General features: G+C 42.3%; 2 protein-coding genes across 3 annotated transcripts in view; one reads left to right on the top strand and one right to left on the bottom strand.

Moving 5' to 3' along the window:
* Nucleotides 1-25,713, bottom strand: part of LOC116321429 (mitochondrial import inner membrane translocase subunit TIM16-like) — a 112,610-nt gene that overhangs the window by 33,420 nt on the left and 53,477 nt on the right. The gene's annotated exons all lie outside the window — the stretch shown is intronic.
* Nucleotides 552-22,862, top strand: vasnb (vasorin b). Its single transcript, XM_031741279.2, has 3 exons — nt 552-816; nt 7,320-7,382; nt 18,954-22,862. Exons 2-3 carry the CDS (start codon nt 7,378-7,380, stop codon nt 21,025-21,027), a joined length of 2,079 nt encoding a protein of 692 aa, XP_031597139.1. The 5' UTR covers nt 552-816; nt 7,320-7,377; the 3' UTR covers nt 21,028-22,862.

The raw sequence follows: 25,713 nt of genomic DNA, 5'->3' as shown, positions 1-25,713 counted from the left end.
ATAAGGCAACAACTTCAGCTGCTAGACACACTAAAACAGTATAACTTTCTCCACCTTCTGATCATTGCTAATCTATCTGAATATCCATTCAGATTATCCATGACTTTTAACTTTCAATCTTTCTAATCAACCCTGTTCTGGTCCACTCTATTTTTAATCTTGCAGGCACTCCCTATTTATGCAGAAGGTTAATTGGAGATCAACTGGTCACTTTGATTGACTGCTCTCACCATTCTCTGTATCCAAGCAAAAGCCTGTATCAGTTTGCTTATTTCTTGCAGAGAAAGACACAAACAGTGCTCTGAGGCAAAGTTAATGGTCTCTCAAAGGAAATGCGACTAACTTTTTGTAAAAGAAAATAGTAAGAACAGTAATGTATCTTGCTCAAAACAGGTCACGCAGGTAGGAATTAAGAAATAGTAAGCTGAAAAGAGTCTGGAATTTCTCTCCTTCACACTCTGCAAAGCTGCAAGGTGAGATGTTTGTTGCTCTCCGGTCAGGAGTGCGCCCAACTGCAGCGCGCCTCGCCCCTCCCATTCCTCCGCTTTAAACTCTCCTCTGTGCTCACCAATAAAGCGCTTTTTGTCCAGGGAGTCGGTACTTGAACGCATTCCTTGACGTGGAGGCTGGGGTACCTCTCCAAGGATTTCATGAAGACCGTTCCTTGTAAGTTTCATACGTTCACAGAAAGGTCTCTTTTTGCGAGAGCGCACGCAGCGAAATCTACCAGGTTTGGAGTTACATCGGTGAAGTGCTCTTCTTGGATAAGGACACAAGCGCGACTGCGCTTCCAGCTTCACTTTTCCGAAGTTACGGGTAAGAGTTGACTTACTTATACTTACTTATTTTTTTAAAGAGTAGAGTGAATATTGTTTTGTTTTGTGTGTGTGTGTGTGTGTGTGTGTGTGTGTGTTTTAGCTCTAAAACGCTTCCTGCATGATCGAGTCCGGCGTAAAGACGCGTGAACAGGGTTATATTGACAAACGGGGTTAAGTAAATGATAATTTTAAAAACATCTTAATCGACTGACTGTCAGAATAAAATGAATGTATCACAGAAAAAAAAACTCCAGCTGTTTGTCGGCTTTATTTCTTCTTTTAAGCACAAGCTGAGAGCGGTACCGAGTTTTTTCTCTCCTGTGACAACTTTCTTAACAAAAACTCGCTTAAATAATTCAACAGACTCGTGTCTGCTTTGCAAAAACGCGTTTTGCTTGTAATGTGCAGTGCGTTACAAAACACAAACCCCTTTCTCCTATAAATGAACAGCAACTATGTGGAAATCTGAATTTTATTTTATTTTTTTAAAAAGGGTTATTTGCATAGATGCGCCGCTGAGTCATTGGATTCAGCAGGTTTATTGGAGATGTGGACTCCATTAATTCTCCAGACAACAAAACGCTGACAGTAAAACAGAGTTCCTTTATATTTGAAAAGTGCGTAACCCCCCCCCAGAAAACAAAAAACGCGAGCGTGTACGCGGTGCAGAAAGAGCCGCCGGGGCGGTAATGAGGCGGGCTGGTGTTGGACCGCAGGACGCCGTGCAGCATGCAAGAGCCGTGCCGAATGTCTACACCGCACCGAGCGGTGTTCACCGCAGAGGACAGCTGTTTTTGGAACCAAACAAGGGGACGTCCCACAACATCAAGTTCAGCAGGACACGAGCGCTGAAACGGCTCCAATACGCACGCCACTCACAGTTGCAAATTCAGTACATTTGGTTATTTTAGCATTTGGACGGTCATTGCTTTCAATGCGAAGCACAAACTGTCGAGGAAGTAAGGGCTGTTTCATAGGAGCAGCATTATCAAGCATGCGCTGATTAAACCTCAGATTTTGAGGAATTCCATAGATTAAAACACAACCCTGTTTCATTTGTATAACGCCATAAGCCAGCTGCCAGTAAAAAGCTTACTGATGCCCCGCTGCAATAGGCTACTAATAATTGGGCTGTCCATCAAATGCTGCTACTGTTATTAAAAGGGATTACATAACTTCATTATTATTTTTAACATCCCGCGCAATTTGGCTTTTAGCTGAAGGCATTTCGGTGCAGAGACAGAAAAAATGAAACAGTTGCTCAAATGTGCGGAAAGGTAGAAATCTACTGCAAGTGTGCAGCAGAGCAGTGAGCGATGGGGTCACATTCCTGAAAGATTAAATCTCACAGTGATCAAGCCCACCAATAAACCACCATCCAATCAAGTGACAGGATCAACAGGTTTAGACCAATCTCAGTGTGTCTGTGTCTGAAAATATGATCCTACCTTTCCAAATAATGTGCCAAATTAAACATACTAACGTTGATCTCACCAGCTTTCTTTAAAGGCGTCATCTCTGTTTTATTATGTGAATAGTTCCGAATACTCACCTGATCAAAAAATATCTAATCTAATAAATCACAGTATATCTTATCACTTGAATCCTAAATTCAGGCCTCAGATGAGCATCATTTATAAGGCCCACACAAACAGATGCTGCAAATCATCTGATCCGTCTCTAGGCCAAATAAGCAGCACAAACTGCCCCAAAAGCCTCACTATTACCACCAAGTGTTTCCTCACAGACTATAATTACGCTACAGGAGAAGCTAATGTGTTTCTGACAGTATAAAATAGTTGTAATCTGTTTATATTAGGCCAACAGAAATTGCAGAGCAGCCACAGGAGACCAATTATCCTCCACTAATGTGGAGAACTTTGAGGATAATGTGTGGAAGAGATGGCAACACAACAGCACAACAGACTGTTTGTGGGCACAGCTTGGAATACTACAGAATGCAGAACTGTGCTGGACTTTTTTTTATATGTTAAGTAAGACTAAAAACATGTAGAGACTTGAAGCTTCATGTTTCAGTGACTGTTAGGCCTAGAAAGTCACTTGTTGACACAACCGTCTCAGTGATGAAAGAAGGATGATTAAAGGAGGAGATAAACAAGGAAGCTGCATCGTTCCTGTGATGTAAAAATTTAAGTCAAAGACTTGCAGTTGTGCACGAGATACATAATAACCTAAGACTGATTATCCCTGCTCCACTTTCCGGTATATTTATTCCCCTTAAGTGTCTGACTGTGGATGGGGAAGCCTGACTAAGGCGACCCCTTTGTTCTAGAATCTAATTTATACAATTAAGCACAGGCCTGCTGTCACACCAGTGTGACAGTGATGTTGAAACCACAGGACCCATCAAGATGTGGTTACCAGCGTTGTGTCAGCCTGTACCTTTATCTGTTATTTTTATTACTTCTGGGTTATTTTTTTTTCTTTTACAAAATCAAGGCCAGTGTTTCATTATCTGTGCAAAAGAGCTCGAGAGGGAAAGAGCACTGATGTCTAAATCTGCTGCAGATGATGACTGACAGTTGGTGATCTTTAAGTTTTTTGTTTTGAGATGAGACAAAAAGATGAGCTGGACATCTTACAGTAGCATCTGCTGCCTGTAAATCTACTCATTATTATAATGAATAATTCTTTTCTTTCTCCAAACTGTTTAAGAGGGGAAGGATTTCTCTTTTTTTAATGCCAATTAGCAGCAGTGGCTGAATCACCCTTCCCTCTGTATCAGAGGGATTAGAGGGTTAAAAGTCAGGTACGTGAGGCGAGGAGGCCTAGGGAAGGGAAGAGTGGAGAGATATGGGGGGTAGCGGTACAAAAGGAGGACAAGAGCGGGGCAGTTACGCAGCGGGGAGGGAAAGGAGAGTCGACAGGACAGAAAGTTGGAGTAAGTGTGCAAATATGCGTGCGCGTGTTTATTTTTCTGGAGAACACGTGAAGCTGGGGTCTCATCGCAATTAGCAAGGAGTCTGTGGGAGCGATCAAGGAGTGCAAATCCTCCTTCTGGGTGCCCCTTTTCAGGTGCTTCTCAGCAGGGGGTGGGGGGATTCTGCTCTCTGGTTGACAACTAAGAGCCGGAGCTCCTCCGTTATAAGAGGCGTCTTAAGTAAAACCCCTGGCTTCAAAGGCCTCAGCCTCAAACATCAATGCTGAACCAGCGGTATGTGGAGGGCAAACCCCAGCCCATACGCCTGCCAAGCTAAATTGAAGAAGAGCTTGCCGATGCAGCCAAATGATGCGTTCAGAAGAACCACTTCAAAACCTTGCATAAATAGACGCACACATGCAAAGGGATCTGCGGGCTTTGGAGTGCCCCGGTTTGAGTGCAAACCCCAAATAACTGCTGTCCTCCGTGTCCATATGTCCACAGAGACACGCAGGCTCACTAAAGTCATATTTCACAGCTTTTCCCTATCTCTTGTTTGAAATGAACCGCTCATGTGATTAACTGCGCTATTTTTTTAACCTTCTCACTTGAGTGGAAAATCTGCAAAGAGGCAAAAAATAAAATTCCAGTGGAGTAGAGAGGGAGAGGAGCAGAAAGAGAGAGAGAGAGGCAGATGGAGAGTAACAGAGAGAGAGAGGATGAGAAGGAGGATGCTCGTCCCAAGTCACCACAAATTGCTGCATTTCAGTGAACCTATAAAAAAAGGAGAAACGGCTCTTAATCTAAGGTTGTAATTACTTCTGGCCAGCACTGTAATTAGGAAATGAGCCCTGAACCAGATTTTACTGGGCAAGAGCAAAAGCAAGGGCAAATGCACACGCGCACACAAGCACAGGGCTAAATTATTTGCCCCCAAATGAAAACTTAGGGTTTTAATAACAAACTTTGACACAAAGCATTAAGTTTAAAGTCAACTGTTAATGTTTCATTAAGAAGTGAATGTACCTTTGGGTTAGTCGTCTACTCGCACTTTCTATGGTCTCACACACCAAGTGTGTGAGACCATAGAAAGTGGTCACACACACTTTCATGTAAGCGTGTGTCGCTTACAAGGTGACACGTACGCACACAGTTGCTCTCTTTCATTGCACCAGACAGCGCTTTAGTCTGCCGGGTCCCCTTTTCCTTAAGGTCTATTTACACGGCTCCCAGCAGACACAGATAGTGTCGTTATCTGGTGCTGTCCACGCTGATAAAGAGCCAGAGGCCTGAGCCTCACTCAGAAACATCTCAGCATGTATGCACATATGCCTGAAGACGATCGCGCATCAGCCTGCATGAACCGAAAGGCAGTTGTGACAGTGGCAAATCTGTATCAATGACAAGTCGCAACTTGTCACTGGTACAGATTTACCCAAGAAGAAGCTTCCAAGAGTGTCACATTAAATGCCAACCATCAAAGTAAAAGGCATCTGTTTATTTATTCTACCCAATTCTTTTAGCAGTTTAGCTTGGACTGATGTTCTGAGCTGCAATCTGGTTTATCAAGTTTATATTGAACATACATTGGACTAACCAACTGTTTTCAGTTTTACGTGATTACTCCACAACAAAACGGTTCCAGTGTTATTGTCAGGCTGCTCAGCTCCCTCCGTAAGACAGTTTAAACCAGATGGGAAGGAGAAGAGAGGGAGGGATGTGGAGAAAGAAAGAGAGAGAAGGAGAAACAGAGGCGACGAGGGTGAGGTGATATTTATGTTGAACAGATGAACACAGAGGAAGGAAGAAAATTACAGTGGAGAGAAAAGCTAAAACGTATCAGTGCTCCCAAAAAAGGAAAGAGGGAGGCAGAGAGAGATTGAATATCAAAGTAAGCCAATAATAGCGAAAAGAGAGAAAATAAGAGGTACAAAGCAGGTTAAAAGATACTACAAATGTTTTGGTAGCATGCAGTCTGCACTAATTAAAGACTGAATGTTTTTGAGACAATAGTGGAAGAGATTGTCTAAGCTATTAAGGGAAACCAAGACCAGGATACTGTTGTTAGCAGTTTAGTCTTTTGCAGTCATGTAAGACGTTTAGCGGTAGAAGACAATTTGTATCTATTTTAGGGTGTCTAGTTCCACTTTGAAAGCAAAAACATTTACAGTTCAGCTGAAGGACTGTCTGAGAGCAAGATACAGTGACCTCGGGTAACAGATCCGTGGGTTGGGTCAGCAGAAAGGAGTCCCCGTACTTAACTTAGCAGCCACTCATGCAAGAAGCGCTCACTCAGCCACTGCTGGATTTACCTGTGCGAATGTATGCAAATCACAGGGAAAAAACACCCACTGACCGCACACGTACATTCACAAAAAAGCTTCTGTGCCGCAGTCCCACATACAAACAAACACATGGATGCAGAGCGCAGCACGGGCCTCAACAAGGTCAGCGAGCCAAAGCCAGCCCTGCAGTGCAACAGGTTATTTTCAGATATAAACACTACACTCTTGACATGAAGGAAGCATGCGGCTGCTCAGAGATATGCTACACGGAAAGTGAAGTCAGGCTCCAGGAGTCACACAAGCCAGGTATAACACGTGGTTTTGTAGTCATTCTGTTTTTCGCATCCACAGACTGTGACTCAGAGCTTAGATATATGAAAAACGGCTGCTTAGTGGGAACCTTCTGGAAGAGTCAGGCCGGTTTATGCTCTGTGGACAGATATACAATGCTGTACAGTACACAGAGAGAGAAAATGCATGCTGTGTTTCTTAGATAATTATCTCAGAAACCATTTTAGAACAGAATTATATCAATGAAAAAGAAAAAAACAACAACAGTTTGCCAATAGAAAAGAATGTTGAAAGTGCTTTTGGCTAAATGCCTCTCACAAATAAAACATCCATCAGGCACTCTTTAGATTTTTCCCAAAACCAACTAATGTTTATGATCCTGTAATCACATTCAGGAATAACATCTGATACTAGATAATAGTCACAGAAAGCAGCACGAACATGAACGCACGCACAAATTGTGCTGTGGTTATGGCTAATGCAATGTTCACCATTAAGAAAGAAATGAAGAAAGTGCGGTCAGTTTTTGCCAGCTGATATCATAAAATGAAAAGCTGTTCTTGGCTTAAAGTGGAAAGCCTAATTTTGCTCTGAAATAAAAATAAAAACCATTTGATTGAATGACAGCATGCTGCACAATTCTGCGAGGCTTAGGAAACCGACTTATCTTGCAGGTCACTCCTGAAACTGAAAACAATACAACATACCGTATAGGAGCACCATGCACATGTACGCAACTGCAGTCTATGGCAGATGGACCGATACTACAGGACAAGGAGTTGATGGAGAAAGAGTGGTCGGCCGCATTCTTCCTCTGGCACTCTATCATTTTCGTGTTGTTGCCACACGGCTCTGCCATTGCTCAGCGTGCTCCCACACTCGGGTGGAATTTACCCAATTAACAGGAAAAAAACTTCCCGTTTCACTTATGTGCTTTTGACAAGCCATAAAAGGGGGCTGGATTCCAAATAAGTAGAAAACAGGCACTCAGAAACATTGCAACACCTCTCTGGCTTGTGTTTACAACTCTTGTGTTCCTTACAGGGAAAGAAGACCTGAAGAAGAATAGTGGAACACGACTGAAGGAACGGGAAGCATCTTCATGGGGTGAGTGAGGCTTTTAATTATATCTGAAAGATGTGGTCATTTTACTTGATACCAAGGTGCAAAGATAGCTTAAGTTATTATACAAGAAAAAAAATGGACAGAAAAATAATGTAGTATTTTTGGCATGGGCTAAATAATACAGCCCTGTGAATATTTGCACCAAGAAACCCAAACGGCAAGCAGTTGGCGGTCTTTACCATGTTAACCATAACACTCTGCTCCCTCAATGGGATCCTTTCACACAGCTCTGAGCCTCTTAACAAGACTGGCAGGAGAACAAGAGCGCCTCTCTTAGCACACACGGCATTTAATAGATACAGTGAGGCTGTGTAGAGTTTCAGACAGAAGGAGAAGGAAAGGGGGGAATGGAGGAAGTTTGAAGTTTAGCATGCCGGTCTGGTTGCTGGAGAAAAAGGTAGAATAATGACCCTGTGTGTTTTTTTTAAACATTTTCTCAGTAACCTACATGTTTTCTGCTGTTTTGGCATTACTTTCAAATCCCCTCAAAGTCTGGTGACACGATCCTGATGATATTCCAACAATAATCTTAAAGTATTGCACAGGGATGAGTTTTCTTCAATGGGTCTAAGAGACAAACAAGAAAACTGTAGGTTTTGGTTTTTTCCCCCTGAAATCACCTTCTATTTACGGTATGCATGAAAAAGAAGAATATCTGTTTTATCATTTAAAAGCTTTTGTCCTGATCAGTGCAGTCACCACTCGCAGGAAATCCAGAGACAAACAGACAAAAAATGAACACAATCCTGTCGGTATGCAGTCTATCAAAAACAATGAGCGCTAAACTTCAGACTGGCCATTAGAATAGTCAATCTGCAGCTTTTTAATGTGTTGCTGTATCAAGAGTCTAGACGGTTTGTCTTGTTTTGCTGTCTGACAGTGCAGGATTCACCTTTACACGCTCCTTCTGACCTCTCATTCCCCATCCAGCCTCTGTGTTGTGCTAATTCTCAATGAGCTGTAACAGGAACTGTGTGGGCTTGTAAAGATACACACACACACACACACACACAGGATATGGCATAGCCTTGAGCATCTGGACGCACATCGCTACTTTCACTAATTGCCTCCCCCACCTCGTCCATCTCAGGGAAAACAGAGATGAGCCGAGAAGATTGGTGAAACTGAGTTCTTCTCCTGCTGCTTTTGGCTTGTAGAACATGCAGACATTCCTCAGGTCGAGGTTTCGGCTCGCTCGCTGTAAATTATTTGCTATACCGACAATGCTTCAATGTTAAAATACACACTGACTCCATTTCTACCATGATCCTGAAGTTTTAACATCAACACTGCCTTTGACTGCAGCACACGCTGACACATCCTGCATGCATGTTTTTCCTGCCTTTTTCTTAAGCATTTACTGTAACACTACACACGTCTGGCCGCACCTACACGCTCTTCAATACGAGGTAAAATATGGGTGTACGCACATAACGAGGGGCTGAATTCAAGCCAAATGTCTGGGTGTGAGCAGTCTGTGCTGGCTCTGTGCTTTGAACTTCTAGAAATGCCACAAGTCAGTGCACTCTTGACACCGCGGCAAGAGTCACTTAATATTGTTAATATTTTTACCTAAAAGCAAACATGTAAGAGCAAACAAAGGTGTTCCGGGATATTTATATACCGTGACTCAACCATACGTATAGCCAGATCACACACACACGTGTGAGCAAACACTTACACAGGTAAGCATTGTTCCCTATGTTACGGGTCAGCTCAGGAATCTGCTTGACTCACTTAATGACTAGCATGAACGACTGTGTTGATGAGAGCAAGCAAACTGCTCTCAATGTAGACAAATTGCTACAATAACAAAGAACCATTTATGTCTTCTCTCTTTTACTGAATGTTGGGTCTTCTCTGGCTTTGACTAACCGAACACAGACCTACAAAAAACACTTATCTTTTATACCAAATGCCAAGATCTGGGTCATAAACCACACTCTAATTTGAATGTGAACCATCCACTGGTTTCTACTTATTTCTCTTTGACATACAAATGAGATCAGCTGATTTTTTTTTTCACATTATAAGAGGTATACTGTACACTGATTTTGATGGCCTTCTATACAATCCATCGTTTAAGATAGATTGCAGCATTCGACAGAAATGTACCCTGAATTGTTCATACTGACACCCTCTAGGGAAAAGCAGGCTAAAGGCTCACTTATTTATTTCTCCTCTGCTGTCATTACCCTCCTCGTCTCCCCTCCTTCATCTTGTTTGAGTGTTAGGAAACGCACACCTGCTGTGGGCAGCCTGCTGAGTTGTGGGTCACTGTTGATGTCTTAATAGACTGTTGCTGAATGATGCCTTTACAGTCTCTAACATGGCAGAGCTCACCTGTTTAATCAGCTGTTGGCACAGGTAGCGTATGCATGTCAGTGTGGTGATAAAACGCTGGCTCACAGCATTACATAATTAATGAACTGAGATTTCCAAGAGACCAGTTTGAATACCCTTAAAAACACACTGGTTGTAATTTCTTAATAAACAAGTCACAGGGCACCTGAGGCTATGGAGGAAAGGCATGTCAACCTTGGGGGTTGGGAAAACTGTGCCGCCTGACTGTTGATTTGCCAGCCAGGGTCCCCAGCGCTGGCGCGGTGCCGACACAGGCAGCAGTTTCACAATAAATTCCTTTGTGACATCGTAATCAGCGCCAGAGATCTCTAGTTCACATTTATCTTGTGTGTGTGGCACATGTCTAAGTGTTTTTTTCTTTTTAAAAGGAAAAGACTGCAGGGAAGAATAACTAGAAAAATAACAAACGGTAACTTGTGGAAAAGGTGGGGGGGTGGGGTTAGGGCCCAGAAAAACAGGTATGGTGCCTGCCTCCGAGTGATGTTTCTGATACAGAAGAAAAAGCAGGACAGCTGCACTACTGTCACTATCTTTACGTAAAAAAGAATTAATCATACTGACAAGTGAACGTGATTCAATCTGCCACTCACTCGACAGCAGAGACTACCAAATCAGCGGGTTAGCTCAAAGCTAAAATAGACAGGTGTTATGTCAGTAATTCACTCGGCTCTTTTCCCATCGCCTCTCTCATTTTTTATATTGTCATAGTTGAGCAGTTAGAGAAGGCGAACTCCCTTTTAAGGACCTGGGATGTAGCTTAATTACAAAATAAGACCCTTTTATCTAAGATGAAAATACAAACTTCCTCCCTATTTCCTCTTGGCCTCTGTAAATCTCATTGAGAGAAATGTCCTGTAGTGCTAATCTTGTTGCATTATTGCAGACAGAAATGAAGATTTTTTTTCTGTCATCCAGGTGAAAGATGTGTTGACACAGTCAAATGATAAAGCTGTCATGTGCTGATCAGGTGTGAGTTTAAATGTATATTTCCAAGTCTGCGTGCTGAACGTAGTCTAAATCCTAAACTGCATTTTTATTAAAGAAGCTGATATTTACCTGTCAGCACTACTGCTCGCCTTAAGCTTCTGTTTACCGTCCCCATTACTTTAGCCCGGAGCTCTCGTTAGTCTAATGAGCACGTTGGCTGCTACATAGCTGCCATGAGGCCTCGCAGGGCTGTTGTGGCAGGTGGAGAAGACATGCCTTCATCAGATTCCAGTCGTGTTCCTGTCAGCGACATGAACAAGCTTGAGGGAAGCAAAAGGGGCAAACAGAGGAGCAAGTAGAGTGCAGGGCGCAAAAATCACAAGGCTAAGACGGGGAATTTCAGAGATATTTGTGTGACGTGTTAAACAAGAGCACCTTCTGTTATAACGCTGTATTTGTGTGTGTGTGTGTGTGTGTGTGTGTGTGTGTGTGTGTGTGGCGGGGGGGGGGTTAGAGTAGATACTCAGATAAACAGCAGCAGCTACAACTGGTTCAAACAATAAGAAGAAGGATGACACAGACAGGCGGATGGATAATATACAAGTGCCTCCTCCGTCAGTACGTGTGGCATTGTTTGTCTAACAAGGATTGCCAGCCTGTCAGTCAGTCTGACCTGGAGGCACTCATAATCCTGCTTTTTGCCTGAGTCATACAAACAGGGTAAAGATGAAAACAGTGTCAACAGCTGTGCACAAAGTAGGGTTCAAACTCTGATCTTTGAATAAAAGCAAAGCTTATGAGCAGTTTTTATTAATTCTGGCCTATGCTTTAGTTTCCTGCTAAGTCTCCTTTAAAGTGATTTGTACTATGGAAAAAAAAATGCAGGCTGGCTGGTTTGAGGTAGATAAAGGTCATAGTGGCCAGGGGACAAACTAGCATTTGTCATGCTGGAGTCAAATGAATGCTACTGGAGAAGACAGCGTGTCAAAGTGTGCACATTATTCTAGGCTCACTGATAGAACAGGTCCATCCAGTCGCTTTAAACCGCAAAACTTAACACACATGCAACACAGACGCACCGTCCTGTTATGTCAGGTGTTTTGAGGACTGTCAATAGAAGTCATTCTGAATCACCGCCTGCTGTCAGTCACAGCTCGCTTTGGGTGTTTCTACCACACAGTCCACAGATGTGTGGACAACTGCAAACAGGGTCAACGTGCCAGAAAGCACAATGAAGTTTTGATTCTGGCTAGAGGCGTGGTTAGTCGTGCACAGGATATGAAGGCGCAAGCCCAGACCTGGAGAAAGTCCAGTTTTTTGTGACACGAGGATGTCATATTTACTGTTTCCTGGTGATTTAGTACTCTTGGACTCAGCCAGTGACTTCTACAGTGCTGTGGTTTGCTGTTGTGTCTGACTGAAAAGACCAACAGGGAAGAGACGGAGGGAGCAAGAAACACTGCAGGAGTAAACACCAAGGAGAAATAACAAAACAGATCAAAGCACAGGTTGTCAGTCGTGAACTGAAATCTGCTGTATCTGTGTAATGTGAGTATCCTGTGGTGAAGATATCAGACAGATGCGTATGTGAGACCTCTGACTGTCTGTCTGTCCCTAAAGGTCACAGGGCAGGGTGCGCTGATGAGAGACGGACGTTAAAGTCGAGACAAAACAAGTGGACCCTGTGTCTGAGACACAGAATGAGAAGATAATAGAAGACACAGCCTCAGTCAGTGCATCCTGTGTCTCCTCTTTTATGAAAACAAAATCGGGTCTAGCGTCTGCTACACCATCCGTCATATCCTTCAGCAATAAAACAAAAGGAAATGGCCCACATTTCCTTTTGGAACTCGTAGAAGCTGACCTCTACGCTCTAAAGCTCAGAGGAGACACAACTAGACTGCACACATGCCGCTGCAGAGATCCAGCTCGTCTGGTTTTGGCTGCCTGGCCGCCCACCTCTGCCTGTTTCCTTTCCCCTCTCGCCTACTCTTAGGTAGGAGTGCGCAGCCGGCAAAGCCTGGAAGTTTGGCACAGGTTACATCATTTACTCAGACACACTCCTGAGGTTTTGGGTTTCATGTTGCCCTGGAGGAGGAGAGAAAACACCTGTTGTGGAGATGGGCTCGGGTAGACAGGGATGTAACTGGAGCTGGGTGTGTACCTGTGTCGAACAAGGCCTTTTATCTATGCGGTCTGGGCCAGACAACACAGAATAGCAAGCAGAAGTGGAAACAGAGCCTGACCTCTGACCTCCAGAAGACACTCTATGCTTCATTGGATCATTGGTTTTATTGTTCCTTGGACTGATGCTATCTGACCAGATGAATGGAAGAAATACTATTTGGCTTTCAGACTCTTCTGTGCTAAATTTGCTGACTTTATTTATATAGCATCTTTAGTTTTCTTTCTTCTGCCACTAGAGTCAGTGGCAGCCACTATTATGCTCATTTTCAGCTCCACATTCTTATTTTTGGACTCTGCTAGAATAGCTTTGCATGATTCATAGATGAAAATAATCCTTAATTATCTTATACTTACCCTTGTAGCCATGTATAATATAATCTAAAAAATGTAATGGTTTGTAAATAACAGAAAAATAGGCTCAAATTTGGTTTCGTGTTTATGCGCATTTTTTTTGCCTATATACCAAAGATTCTGCAATGAGTACAAATTTTTCCTACCAGTGCTTCGAGCCCTGGTTGTAACATAATTCAACCTGAAGTTGCCACACCACCTAAGTCCTGCTGAACTGGCCACGCTGGCCTCCTCATTCTCCCTTGCAGATGTATTTTGCAACTTCATTCTTAGCACATTAAGACAGATTTGTTACACAGAAATGCAAAATGTAACTACTCAAACACAGAGCTGCCCCACAGCGCTGAAGATATACACAGTTTTTTGGGGGAGTTTTACTATTCTACTACCCTCCAATTCACCCCTGGACTGTATATTATTGCTCTCTTTCAAGTTCTCCAGCTGCAGGCTCTAATTATTGCTTCACATTGTCCTAATATGCAGGCACGTTTCGACCTATAAATCCGCAGATGAAAAGAGCCGCCTTTAACACCGATATTGAAGCAGCTAGTTGAGATAGAAATCACAGTATGGAACGCTTAAAGTGTAGAAAGTGGAGAAAAGTGCATCATTGGTCTGTTATTAGGAGGCGGACCAACTACAACCTGCCTGTTTATGAAAACATCAGCCCCATCATTCAGCACTAGCAGAAGCAGATGCACAATGGGTGAGTTAATTCTTTTTCTTGTGGTCGGGCTGAAATCAGTAGGAAGCTTTGTTTGTAAAACTGCTACAGAGCCTAACCCCCTCCGTACCACTACAAAGCACAGCAGTGATACTGTGGCTTCAAGAGGAGTATTACCAGTGACAAACTAACTAAAACGATCATTCTTCTCTTGTTTCACGTTCCCCTCCCTTCCGCCTGGCGTGTTTGTTTTCTGTCTTCTTGATTGACCTTGATGTAAGTGCTGCATTAGCAGATCACATTTTGGAATGTGATCTCTCTTTTTAACAGTTACGACTGGCTTCACTTAGATTTTAACGCAGCTGAGCCTTGATCTTAAGAGACACCTAATCCCTTCTTGCCTCGTTACAATTTTACTATTATTTGCGCTGACAGCACACAATGATGAAAGCAAACAGCCAATGGCTTTTGTGTAAGCAGAAAATCTTGCTATCCTGTTATGATGCTAAAACCTCTGAGCATCCCTTCACTGAACAATGATGACATCAAGTGCTGCGCTCCTCGTGCCACCGTAAAAATGGGTTTTCTTATCTACGATAGTTCAACAGGTACAACCAGCATCAAAGTGACAAGCAAAAGACGTGTTGGCTCATAAACAAATATTTCCTGCATTTCACGCGTACTGGCAGTCTTGCGTTAACATAGCTGACATACTTAAGCTTTGTGTTTCTGGTGTTTGAACAAATGTTTTCATGTCTCTCCAGAGATATATTACATGCAATCTTGTCATCATCAAATATTCTGCATAAGTGTTTTTTCCCCTCCCCTTCATTTCCAATTATCTCTTGACCCCTTTGTCACGTTGATGGATAGCCCCACAGGATTGTGGATAACAAGATCCATCTGGGACACTGCTGACAGTGGAAAGGGACAAGAACATGAGTGTGTTTGGAGTGTGTGGGCTTTTGTCTTCACATAGATGGAAAAGCCACAAAAACAGAGAGGGGAAAGATTGACACTGGAAAGGATTATCATGTATGACTAGTATGAATTCTAGTATGAACCAGCTATAATAAGTCAGCTCAGCTTGTAGAAATAGTAAATATTATATTAGGGCACCGCAGAGCCAGCAGACCTGTGCATACCTATGTAGATGATACTCTAATGTGGATACCAGAAGCATTGTTTCCTTAAAAGATAAGGAACTTTTTTATTGGAAGCCTACGCTCTGCATTGAGCAGCCTTATCCTCATACAGTAACTTGGCGTGTTGCTCTCTGAACCAGCTAGCCGAAATCTGCACAAAGACTTGTGACCAGCCAACACTCATGCACTCATGTTGCCTTCATTACCCCTCAGTGTTGGCCTTCAGCTCTAAAGATAAAAACTCTTGACACTCATCCAGCCAGGATTTAATTGCTGAAGCCCACTTCACCCTCTCAAAGCCAGGCCTTATTCACCCCGGTGCCCCTGCTGACAGAAACCCACTCTCGTCTCCACCGTGCTGTTGCTTGTGTTTTCTTTTCTTCCTTATCTTGAAAAGAAAAAAAAACCTGGATAAGAAGTGAGCGGGGGGAGAGGGGAAAATGCTTTTGTTCCTTTCTTTGATTTTTCTTTCTAAGGCTCTAAGGCAATGCTTTCCCCACTATTATTACGCAAAGATGTTCCCAAAGTCTGTTTCTTTTTTCTTTTTTGTGTGTGTGTGCTTTCCTCTTACTGTTTCAGGCTCTCGGGTGATACCGTGTATTAATCAGCCAACATGTCTTCTTCTAGTATGGACCACAAACCTGAACTCATGCATAAAAACCCACAGAAGTAAGCGCGATTATCGCGTGACAGGCAGACAGGGTCACATTAATTCAATCCATTGTCGGTTCATAAACCTAAAATAAGCTTCCTTACTTTTTCAAACTCACCGGCTGTCTGTCTCAGAAATATCTCAAATGCACAGGGGAGAGAAAAGGAAATTACAACTCAAGGAGAGAGAAAGAAGGCTAAAAGGGAGGGGGGAGGGCCATTCCTCAAAATTTTAATCTCTCTTTCAGCCCTCCACCTCCACTCAGAGGAGGCAGTCAGTACCAGAGCATATTGGATCAATGCTGCACTGACGCCACAACTGCACCTTATCTTAACCTCCGATCTGCATAAGCCACACATTTGAAAGGAAAGAAAGCAGGCAAATCTAAACTATCAAGCTACAGTTAATCTGTGATCTGGCTATATTCACTGGGTAAATTCCTCCCCATCCACCTCCACCGCAGTTTCTCCTCCATTGGGTTATCAGATGTGCCTGGCCCACTTTGGAATGAGGCACGCTCAAATAAACACGTTGCCCCAGGGAGCTACGGTAGGATCGCCACGATGAGTTTCTAAGAAAAATATTCATAGTTTTATCTGCATAGCTTACTCTTCTCTCAAAGCTGCCTTGATGTTGTTGTATATTCTGGCAGCGGACCCTTATACCCGTGTCTGGCCCTGATATATTGTAACAAAGTGAAGTTCCTCTATCTCCAGAAGGAATAAGAAAAATTTTTGGGACAACTTCTAACACTAAACCTTTTCTACATTTTGAAGAAGGTTCTGTTGCAAAATAATGTGTGTGTACCCTCTCTGATGCACACGCAATATCATGGCCTGAAAGTAATATGCAGCACCCCTGCACAGTGACGCTACGAAAACCTGAAACCATCTGCATGCATTCCAGCTGTTGTTTGATTCTCCCTATCCTCTTTATCTCCTGTTTATCTTCCCAAATCCTTTTATTTTTCCTTGCTCTACACACATATGCAGCACAGCAGCTACACTTTCTTTTCCCCCTTTTTCATCAATGCATCCATAATTTCTGAGCCTGGTCTCAGAAAATGAGTCTCCAAGACTATGTCTGGCCTTATGGAGTTGTGGCTCAAGTATTTGTTAGGCAGAATATGAATTTCTGAACAGGTGAAAATAAACTGTACATATCACCTGTTTAAGTGAGTGTGTGTATTTAGTCATAGCCACCAGCAAGCTTATGTCATCATTGCTTTCAGCACGAGATTTCCAACACGGAAGGCGTCTAACTTTCTGCATGGCTGACAAAGCTGGACAGTGTTTCCATCCTGTTAGCAGGTGCAGACTCTGAAAACTCGCTAGCTGTTTTGCTTAATAAACCTGTAAGGTTTGAGCAGGTTCATGTCATTAACATTTGGCTGAACAGAACAATAGTTCTGCCTTGTTGGAAAGAGTTGGCAGTGGGAGCTCAAGCCTATGCCATAGTTGCTTTTAGTTTATACACTGGAGAAGGAAAATAAGAGATGGGGGACTCTTTCCAAGGAGGTTGCAATTTCAAGGAGGAGCGGAAAGAAAAGTATGCCAAAAGGGAAGGAAAATAAATGCCATAGCTGTGGTGTGATGAGATGATACTCGCCCTTCCTCTGGCTCACTGATGCAGCTGCCTTGATCTCCTCTCCAAGTTCAAACATTGGATACAATGACTTTTTTGTGCATGTTTTATTAAAAAGTGAAAAGAAAGACCAGAGCATGATATTAAAAAGTTCTTAAAATTTACATCTACTCTTTTGCCACAGTAACACTGACCGGGCCTAAAAGTTATACTTTGTATTAATAAATCTGCGAAAACTGGCTAATGATGCCTACTGTATGAGTCAATGAAGGAAAACAGCAACAACACTTGATTTTAAACCCTGTATTTAATCATAAATAGTACAAAGCCAACAAATGTTGAAACTGTACCAGAGATTATGAAATTGTTATACTATTTATTTAATTTAAAGGAGATGTTTTTTACATATTAACATCTAAGTGTTGAAAAAAGAAAAAAAAAAAAGAATAGAATCAAAAAATAAAACACACAATATTTATTTGGCTATTTTGGTGAAATGAGGAGTGACCCCAGTTAAGCAGTGTAAGAACAGTGTTTGTGTAGTGCAAACAACAACTGCATCATTTAAAGCCCTAAAACACACTTTTTCAATTAACTAAAATTAAACAGTGATATTAAATAAAGCTGACTGCTAAAATCATCAAAGGTGGATAGAGTGTTGCCTCTTTCTCCAAGGCTCTCTGACTTCTTTATTTCCATTCAGTCCTCTCTGCCTCTTCACATCCCTCTTCTCCTTTGAGTTCTTTCAAGCACTGTGTTGACACTTCCAGTGCATTTGTTTTAAGACCTGGGCTCAAGTGAAATGGCTTTGAATCACTGTAATATATCTTATTGATGTTCTCATACTCTCATCAGCATTACTCCTCCTTCAAACCAAGTTGGAGACGTTTATTAGACATATATAACTAGCTGGCAGGCTGTGTATCAACAACACGGGAAGTGTGAGACATTTACGTCTATGGCCAATTCTTCACAATCGGGTGTAGCATGGCATACATTATACACAGAGAAACACATAGGTGACATCGTTATATAAAACTGAAGATACTCAGGCATGGATTTAATTGTTCAGAGGACATTCGTCTGTTTCACTGGCTCTTGAGAAACAGAGAAACACACTTGGTTGCAGACAAATAGCGTGTGGTTGACAGGCTTCAGTGCCAGTCATTAGCATAGGGAGGACTGTTAACTTTAATCCCACAGAGTGTACGGTGCAGTGTTGGCAGTCTAGATCCAAATTTAAAACTGTGAGATCACTGCATATATCTTGCTGCACAGACTATTACATAGGCAGTGTCTTTTAGCCAGAAAAGTGTGGCAGGGTGCCATTATGTCAGCTTTTCACAGAGTATGGCTTTAGGCTCGAGACTGAGGTCATGGACACAGCCCTATTGTTTGACCACCTTTGATCACTGGCTGCGCATAGTTAAAGCCTTTGATAGTAATCTGGCTTCATGAAATTCAGTAAAGAGCACGCTGTAAATCAATAACTGACTCAAGCCAATTTGGAAAATCTCTATTGTTCCACATGCCCTTAAACGTATGTGACTGATAACAAAGGCCATAAAATGTTTATATACTGCTGTTGTATCCTATGTACTGGTCAGTATTTATTCTTTATTACTATGAATGTTTATGCAGTTGACTAATAGTTTTTTTTTAATGTTATCTTGTTTCAGGCTGAGCATGAAGAGAGTCAGCACCATGAAGATCTTTCACATTCCTGTGATCCCCTTTGTGTTTCTCCTCATCCTTCCTGATGGCATCTTTTCTAGCGAATGCCCAGTAGGTTGCAGCTGTTCTTCAGGATCCATTTTTTGTTTCCAAAGACGTTCCTCTACCATGCCAAAGGGAGTGGACCCGTTCACAAAAAGCCTCTATCTGTTTTCCAATGGGATTGAGGGCTTGACAGCTGAGGACTTTAAAGGACTACAGAACCTGGAGATGCTGGATCTCAGTCAAAATAAACTAACCTATCTTCCCAATCGGGTGTTTGAACCTCTGACTTCTTTGCGAAACCTGGACTTGTCATCCAACCAGATCACTCACATTTCAGAGGAATGCTTCCACGGTATGAAACTGCTTGAGCGTCTTTATTTATATAGTAATCACATCAAGACTATCCACCCTGCAGCCTTTAATGGCTTGGAGCACCTGATTGAACTGAAACTGCAGGGGAACCAGTTGACATCCCTTCCAACCCTCTCAATGTCTCATCTGCTGTTGCTGGACCTTCGCTTTAATACTTTACCCACTTTGGGTCCTTCAGACCTTCAGACCCCAAACCTCGAGTCACTCAAATTGGGAGGTGTGGGGCTTACCAGTCTGAATGAGGAGCTCATAACTGGTCTGAAGAATCTCCATGAATTGGACATCTCAGAAAACAAACTCGAGTCTTTTCCCTCAGTGCTTAAAGAGACCCCAGGGCTGATTCACCTTAGCCTGGCTGGAAACCCAATGGGTCCTGTTAAGGTTCAGGACCTGCAGAACCTTGGGGAGCTGCAGGAGTTGGACATAAGCAGCCTCAGTCTGCAGGGCCTCCCTGAAGAGTTCTCCCAGCTATTCCCCCACCTCAGAAAGCTCACACTTGCACAAAATCCCTTCAACTGCCTCTGCAACTTAGCATGGTTCCCGAGATGGCTCAGAGCCCAGAGCATCACCCTGGAGAAAACAGAGGAGACCCGCTGCCATTTCCCACCTATCAATGCTGGAAAGGTATTAGAAAGACTGGATCATAGAGATTTTGGCTGTCCTACCACAACCACTGTCACCACTAGTACTGTAAAAACAACTACCACCCAGCCTGCTCTAGTCACTACCTTCCCAACAACTACTAAGGTAATTGCCGCTCCTCGGGCCAGTGACAACCCCACTGAAAAAGAAGGTGATTCTGCGGACCCCCCTGTTCCTGCATCCCCCAGTAGCAGCATAAACCCAGACGAGGAGAACTTCTGTCCCTCTCACAACTGTCTGAATGGGGGTACTTGTCATTTGGACCAACGTGGTCAGGTAGTGTGCACCTGTCCACCTGGTACCTCTGGCATGTACTGTGAAATCCAAAACCATCACCCACCTTCACCACCTGTTGCAGAACCCCACATACCAACTGTCACTGCAGACACGCTCGACATCAGCTTGCGCGAGATAACCGGAACTTCTGTTCTCCTGGGCTTTCATCGCTACACTGAAAAGCAGCCTAACATCCATGGAATCCGTTTAACCTACCGCAATCTCTCCGGACCAGATCGCAGACCAATTCAATTCAGTATCCCTCCAAACTTCGTGGAGTACACACTTACAGACTTGAATCCTAACTCCACCTACATGGTGTGTGCCAATCCATTACAGTCCCCCAGTGGCATAGACAGCGTCTGCACCGAGGTCCGTACAGCCCCTCGAATCCTTAGAGGCACTATTCCACTGGTTGAGGATCCAAAGCTAACCAAAATGCTGGCCCCTGCAATTGTGATTGTGCTACTTCTTGTACTGATAGCAGTAGCAGTGGGAGTGGTATGCTGTCTTCGCAGGAAGAGGACCAAGGGCAACCTAGACCTTGACTGTGATCCCTCCCAGCTAGAGCTGGATGGAGTTAAAGCTGGCTTAGACAATGGGCCCCTGCCTCAAAAGCAGTTGCAACTTATGATCCCAGAACCTGCTGTTCAGAGTGGAAATCAGGAATATGAGGTTTTACTACTACAGGATCACTGTATGTCAAATAACAACATATCTTTACATAAGCCTTCCTGCTTTTGACAACTGCCTTTTTTACTACTCCAATCCCAATGAGGATTTTTAAATGTTCAACTTTGCCCTCCTAAGTAAAAAAAAGAAAAAAGGAGCAGCTACTGCCGTTATGAAAGTGGAGAACAAAGTGTCAGCTGACCAACCAGGAAACAGAAAGATGGACATGTATTGAACTTCCTGGTTATTTCTTTGTCTAAGCAGACCTTAAACACGTTCAGAATTTGCTTTTGGACTTCAAAAAGCATAAAATGTGCTTTTCACTCCATTTAAAGGCTGCATATTTGCTTGAATGCATTCAGGCCCCATGGTGTGATATAATGCTGGAACTCATGTTTTTTTTTTGTCATTGACTGAAAACAGGGTTAAGAGACAGAATCACCTCATGCTCTCCTTTATCTGTCCATAAAGGGGTGTGGACTAAAATGGGGTTGTGCTGCCTTTCCCGATCACACCAGCCCAACTAAAACAGTCAGCAATTTCTTTTTGCTGAGTGTAACTCTTCAGTACTACCCCACAACGGGATCAGTGCTTGCTTGCTGTGAATGACCTTTAAGACACTAAATGAAGTTGTGCAAAGAAAAAACTGATGCCTTTATTGTTTTATCTGGCTCTAAGACTTTGTTATGTATGTTTGTTATGTTTTTTTTATATCTGTGTCTATTATTTTTTTTAAAAATTGTGCAACATTGTGACTGTTAACAGCCCTCAGCACCCTCCTCTCCACCTCTTGTGACTAACAGACAAAACAGCAGATTAAAATCTTTGAAGATTAAAACTCATTGGTACCAGTAAAGTCAATCAAAGAGCTTTGCCCCCAGAATGTCAGACAGTCTAAGTAGATGTGAGTCTGGACAGAGTCGAGACTAAATCTCCCTTCTCCATACTGGAGCCCTCAGCCTGCTTTGCCACCACAAAGAGAGGAGGTAAGCAGGATTAGAAAAAGTACAGAGGGGAGCAGTTGACATACCCCCCTCTGTTTCACAGGTAATTACAGTAAAACACTTGACAATACGCAGTAAAACTTCGGATACCTTATTTATGGTTTATATTCACCGTTTTATCCCTCAACCAAAATACACTTAAAACATACTAACTAAAGCAAACAGTGGATGTGTATTGTGTTTCCCTTGAGTAAAAAATAGCCTGCTTGATGTAACGTTATGCACAATTTCTCTTTGGCAAGCAGGATCCCGGTTTTGCTCATTCGTACTAAACGAGACTATGAACAGGCACAAGCCAGAGTGCAGCTAACAGAGTGTTTATATTGTTGTGAGACTAGCAGAGATCCACTGCATGGCTGTTATTATTACAGACAGGTCAGTAAGCTCCAAAGCAAATTAACAAGAGGTGCATGAGGGGGTGGAGGTGCATGTATGTGTGGATGTGCGTGTCTGTGTGTGTGTGTGTGTGTGTGCCGATCTCTCATCATCAGCGATAATGCAAGTACATGTTCTGTCTTGCACAAACACCTGTATCAATTAACCCCTTTATGTGCCCACATGCCTGCGGAGGTACTTAAGCAACTCCACTTAAAGGCAAACACACCAAAGACACCTCTGTGAATGTCTGTAAAGTTACCTACAGTATTACCAGTGTACAGCTAACAACTCTATGCTAATGTAAGCACCTGGAGAACCCACAATCATGTGATAAAACTGGAATATTTTTTCTGTAAAATAGAAAACATTGAAGATCACCACAAGTATTTTCGATGTGATTGTTAATTTTTCCCTGTTTACTTTGGGAAACCCTTTGCTATTATGTGTTGTTTATTTTTTACTTTGTGAACATCTTTGTACAAGTGGAAAAAGTGATATCATTAAATGAATATCCAAAAATAAAAATCATCCTGTTTGTATTTCTTTCTATACTTTTTTGCTGGTGTTTATTATTCTTAATGGTCTATAGCTGCCTTAACATTTACAATCAGTCTCTGCCACCTTATTGGCAAACAACACTTAGCGTGTGCCTACCAACTTTTTGTTGCCATTGTCATTCACCAATCATATTCCTAGCCACTAGTATTATTAAATTAAAAGAAGCTCCGTTTGTTGTATGATCACACTTTTGTTCAGTCTGAACAAAAGTAGAGTGGCTACAGCAATATAAACAACACAAAGTGCCACTCCTGTCATCTAAGAAGAGGAAATTGGAAGATTTGAAAATGGTCACCTAGCTCCAGGTGTCTCTGCTGTAATATTCAGAGAGAGGATTTTGCATAAGCACCTCAAAATGTAACTGGATCAGCACTTCAGGTGCAGCTTGGTGTGGAGAATTTTTAATCACACTTTGAGCATCAGTAATCCAAGTATTATTATTATTAGCTTTTTGATTATTAAGTAGTATTAATCACCACCATCCCTTTATGAACACCATTTCCATCCTCTACTTCCAGCAGGATAAAGAACCACGTCACAAAGCTCATATTATGTCAGAATGGTCTTGAACATGACAGTACGTTCACTATACTTAAACCCATAGAGCACCATTGGGAATAAGTGGAACAGGAAAGCTATGCTATAATGTAAGAACAGAGCAATATAGATGGCAACATAGTGAATCGATGGCACAAAAGATTTAATGCAGTTCTAAAGGCAAAAGGCAGTAAAACCCAGTATTAAGACGTACCTAATAAAATGGCTGGTGATCACAGACATATTATGTATGTTCAGGCTCAGTCACACAGACCAAGAGACCTATCAGAGACCCCTATAACAAACACTGGTCACAACCTGTTGGTGAGTGGTTGCGGGCTGTTGCTAGGTGAAATCAGTCACATAGAAGAGATCATTCATCCTCAAAGTAAAGGTTGCGCTCAGAGTAAGGCACAACCTTACTGGTTTATATTTCACATTTTCAAGTTTCAGTACAGCTTGGTGTGTGTTTGCGAGTCAAGTCGGTGAATACTGTACATTCCTAGTACAGCGTTCTGGCAACGAACAAGGCGACTGCAAGGAGTTTTTTTGTGCAGAACCCTCTTTGTTACCAATTTCAGCAGACATCAACTACTTCAAACTGATCTGGAAAAATATGTTTTTCATCATTCAGTTTTGGCAATATCTTTGAGATCTTTCACTCTAGTCTACATGTCAAAGCATCGCTGAACAAGATACTAAACTCTGAGTCCATTTACCATTTAGAGATAAACTGACTTCAAGGTCAGACGTTTGAAGAAGCTCTCTCTGTTATGTCTTTGGGTTAAAAACTAGTTTCGGTAATAAGGTGAATCCTGTGTTTTTTAACTTAATAAATTTAGTTCCTGTTCATTCTTTATCTTTAGCCACCCAAATACCAGTTAAGCACATTCATGTTCGAAGGTTTTTGCTTCCCTACATTTTATCTTGCAAGGTAATGTTTAAGCCGAGCCTGATGTTTCCTTGAACATAAAACAATGATTCCCATTCTCTTCCTCATAATGGGAATTATAGCCTCTTCATATGACACCATTATCGGATTGGTACCGAGTAGTGGCAGATATCTCAAACCAGGGTATCTGTATCGGATGGTAAGTGGAGAAACATTGACCGTGCAACCCCTTCTACAAACTATTGAATTCTGTCTGCTGAATCCAGCCATAATCCACTACCCAAAACAAACGTTTATAACTGTTTAATGTCGTCTTTCAGTGCACGAGAGGTCTTGGAATTCTTCCTTGCCACCAGTGTGCTGAAGGCAAAATGGAAATAAAGATTATGATTGAAAACAGGCAGAGGAAGGTAATAAATGGATTTAACCATTATGACTGACTCACTAAATAAGTAAGCGTTGTTTGCTAACCCGTACAATAAACAGAACTGCCCACCCATGTGTTTTATAGGTAGGATGTTGGTATGGGGATTGATGCAGGATGCAAGCACACACCCCCACACCCACAAACAAAAGCACACTGGCCCATAGCTGTGAGCGGTTGTGCAAGGTCCCACGCTAACAACACAAACACATAAAACAGCACCACTCCTGTCATGCAGGCACTATTATATCAATTTGCTCAGATGGCACAAACTTCCTGGTGGAAAAAAACAGAGGAAATAATGCAGGAACCTAGAGGTTAGTGGGTTTTAACTGTTTTTGGGTTTTTTTGTCCTTCTGAAGCAGTTTTAGCCACCATGTTTTTTTGAGGTTTTCAATATTTATCCAAACTGCTATAGACACACATTTTTTTTAAGGTGTAAAGGGACTTACCGTCTTTTATACGAATAATTATTACTGTATATGTGCAAGCTGCAGTTACTCAAGATTTGAGAATAGGATATGTAAGTAAATAGGAAGAGGTGGAACATGTGGCTGCAGGCAGCATTTGCCTTCCCTCGGCACTTTACAATCTTTAATTCAATTGACCTTTTCGGTCGTTTCTCTCCTCTCTCTCTGCCGCTCAGTTTTCAATTTTCCAAATATCCCCACTGCCCACACGACACATCTGACCTCCCAGTAACCTCAAACCATCTCTCGGACATCAGTCTAGATTATTTACAGTCAGCAGTTGAGGAAATGAAATTATTGACAAAAATCATAAGATGAAGCATTCAGCCTATTATAAACAGCAAAGAAAAAGCAGATAAATAGCTGACTGATATCTTCAGTATAAGAACATCTATACTGGTGCAAAGGTTACTGCTTTAGTAATGTTCATCAGCACACACAAACTGTGTTTTTTCATTATCAGAGGAGAGAGATTCGGAGTATTGCTGAGCTGTA

This window comes from Oreochromis aureus, linkage group 4 (genome assembly GCF_013358895.1).
Source record: "Oreochromis aureus strain Israel breed Guangdong linkage group 4, ZZ_aureus, whole genome shotgun sequence".
NCBI lineage: Eukaryota > Metazoa > Chordata > Actinopteri > Cichliformes > Cichlidae > Oreochromis > Oreochromis aureus.
Note: the sequence above shows the minus strand (reverse complement) of the source record. Positions and strands in the feature narration are given on the sequence as shown.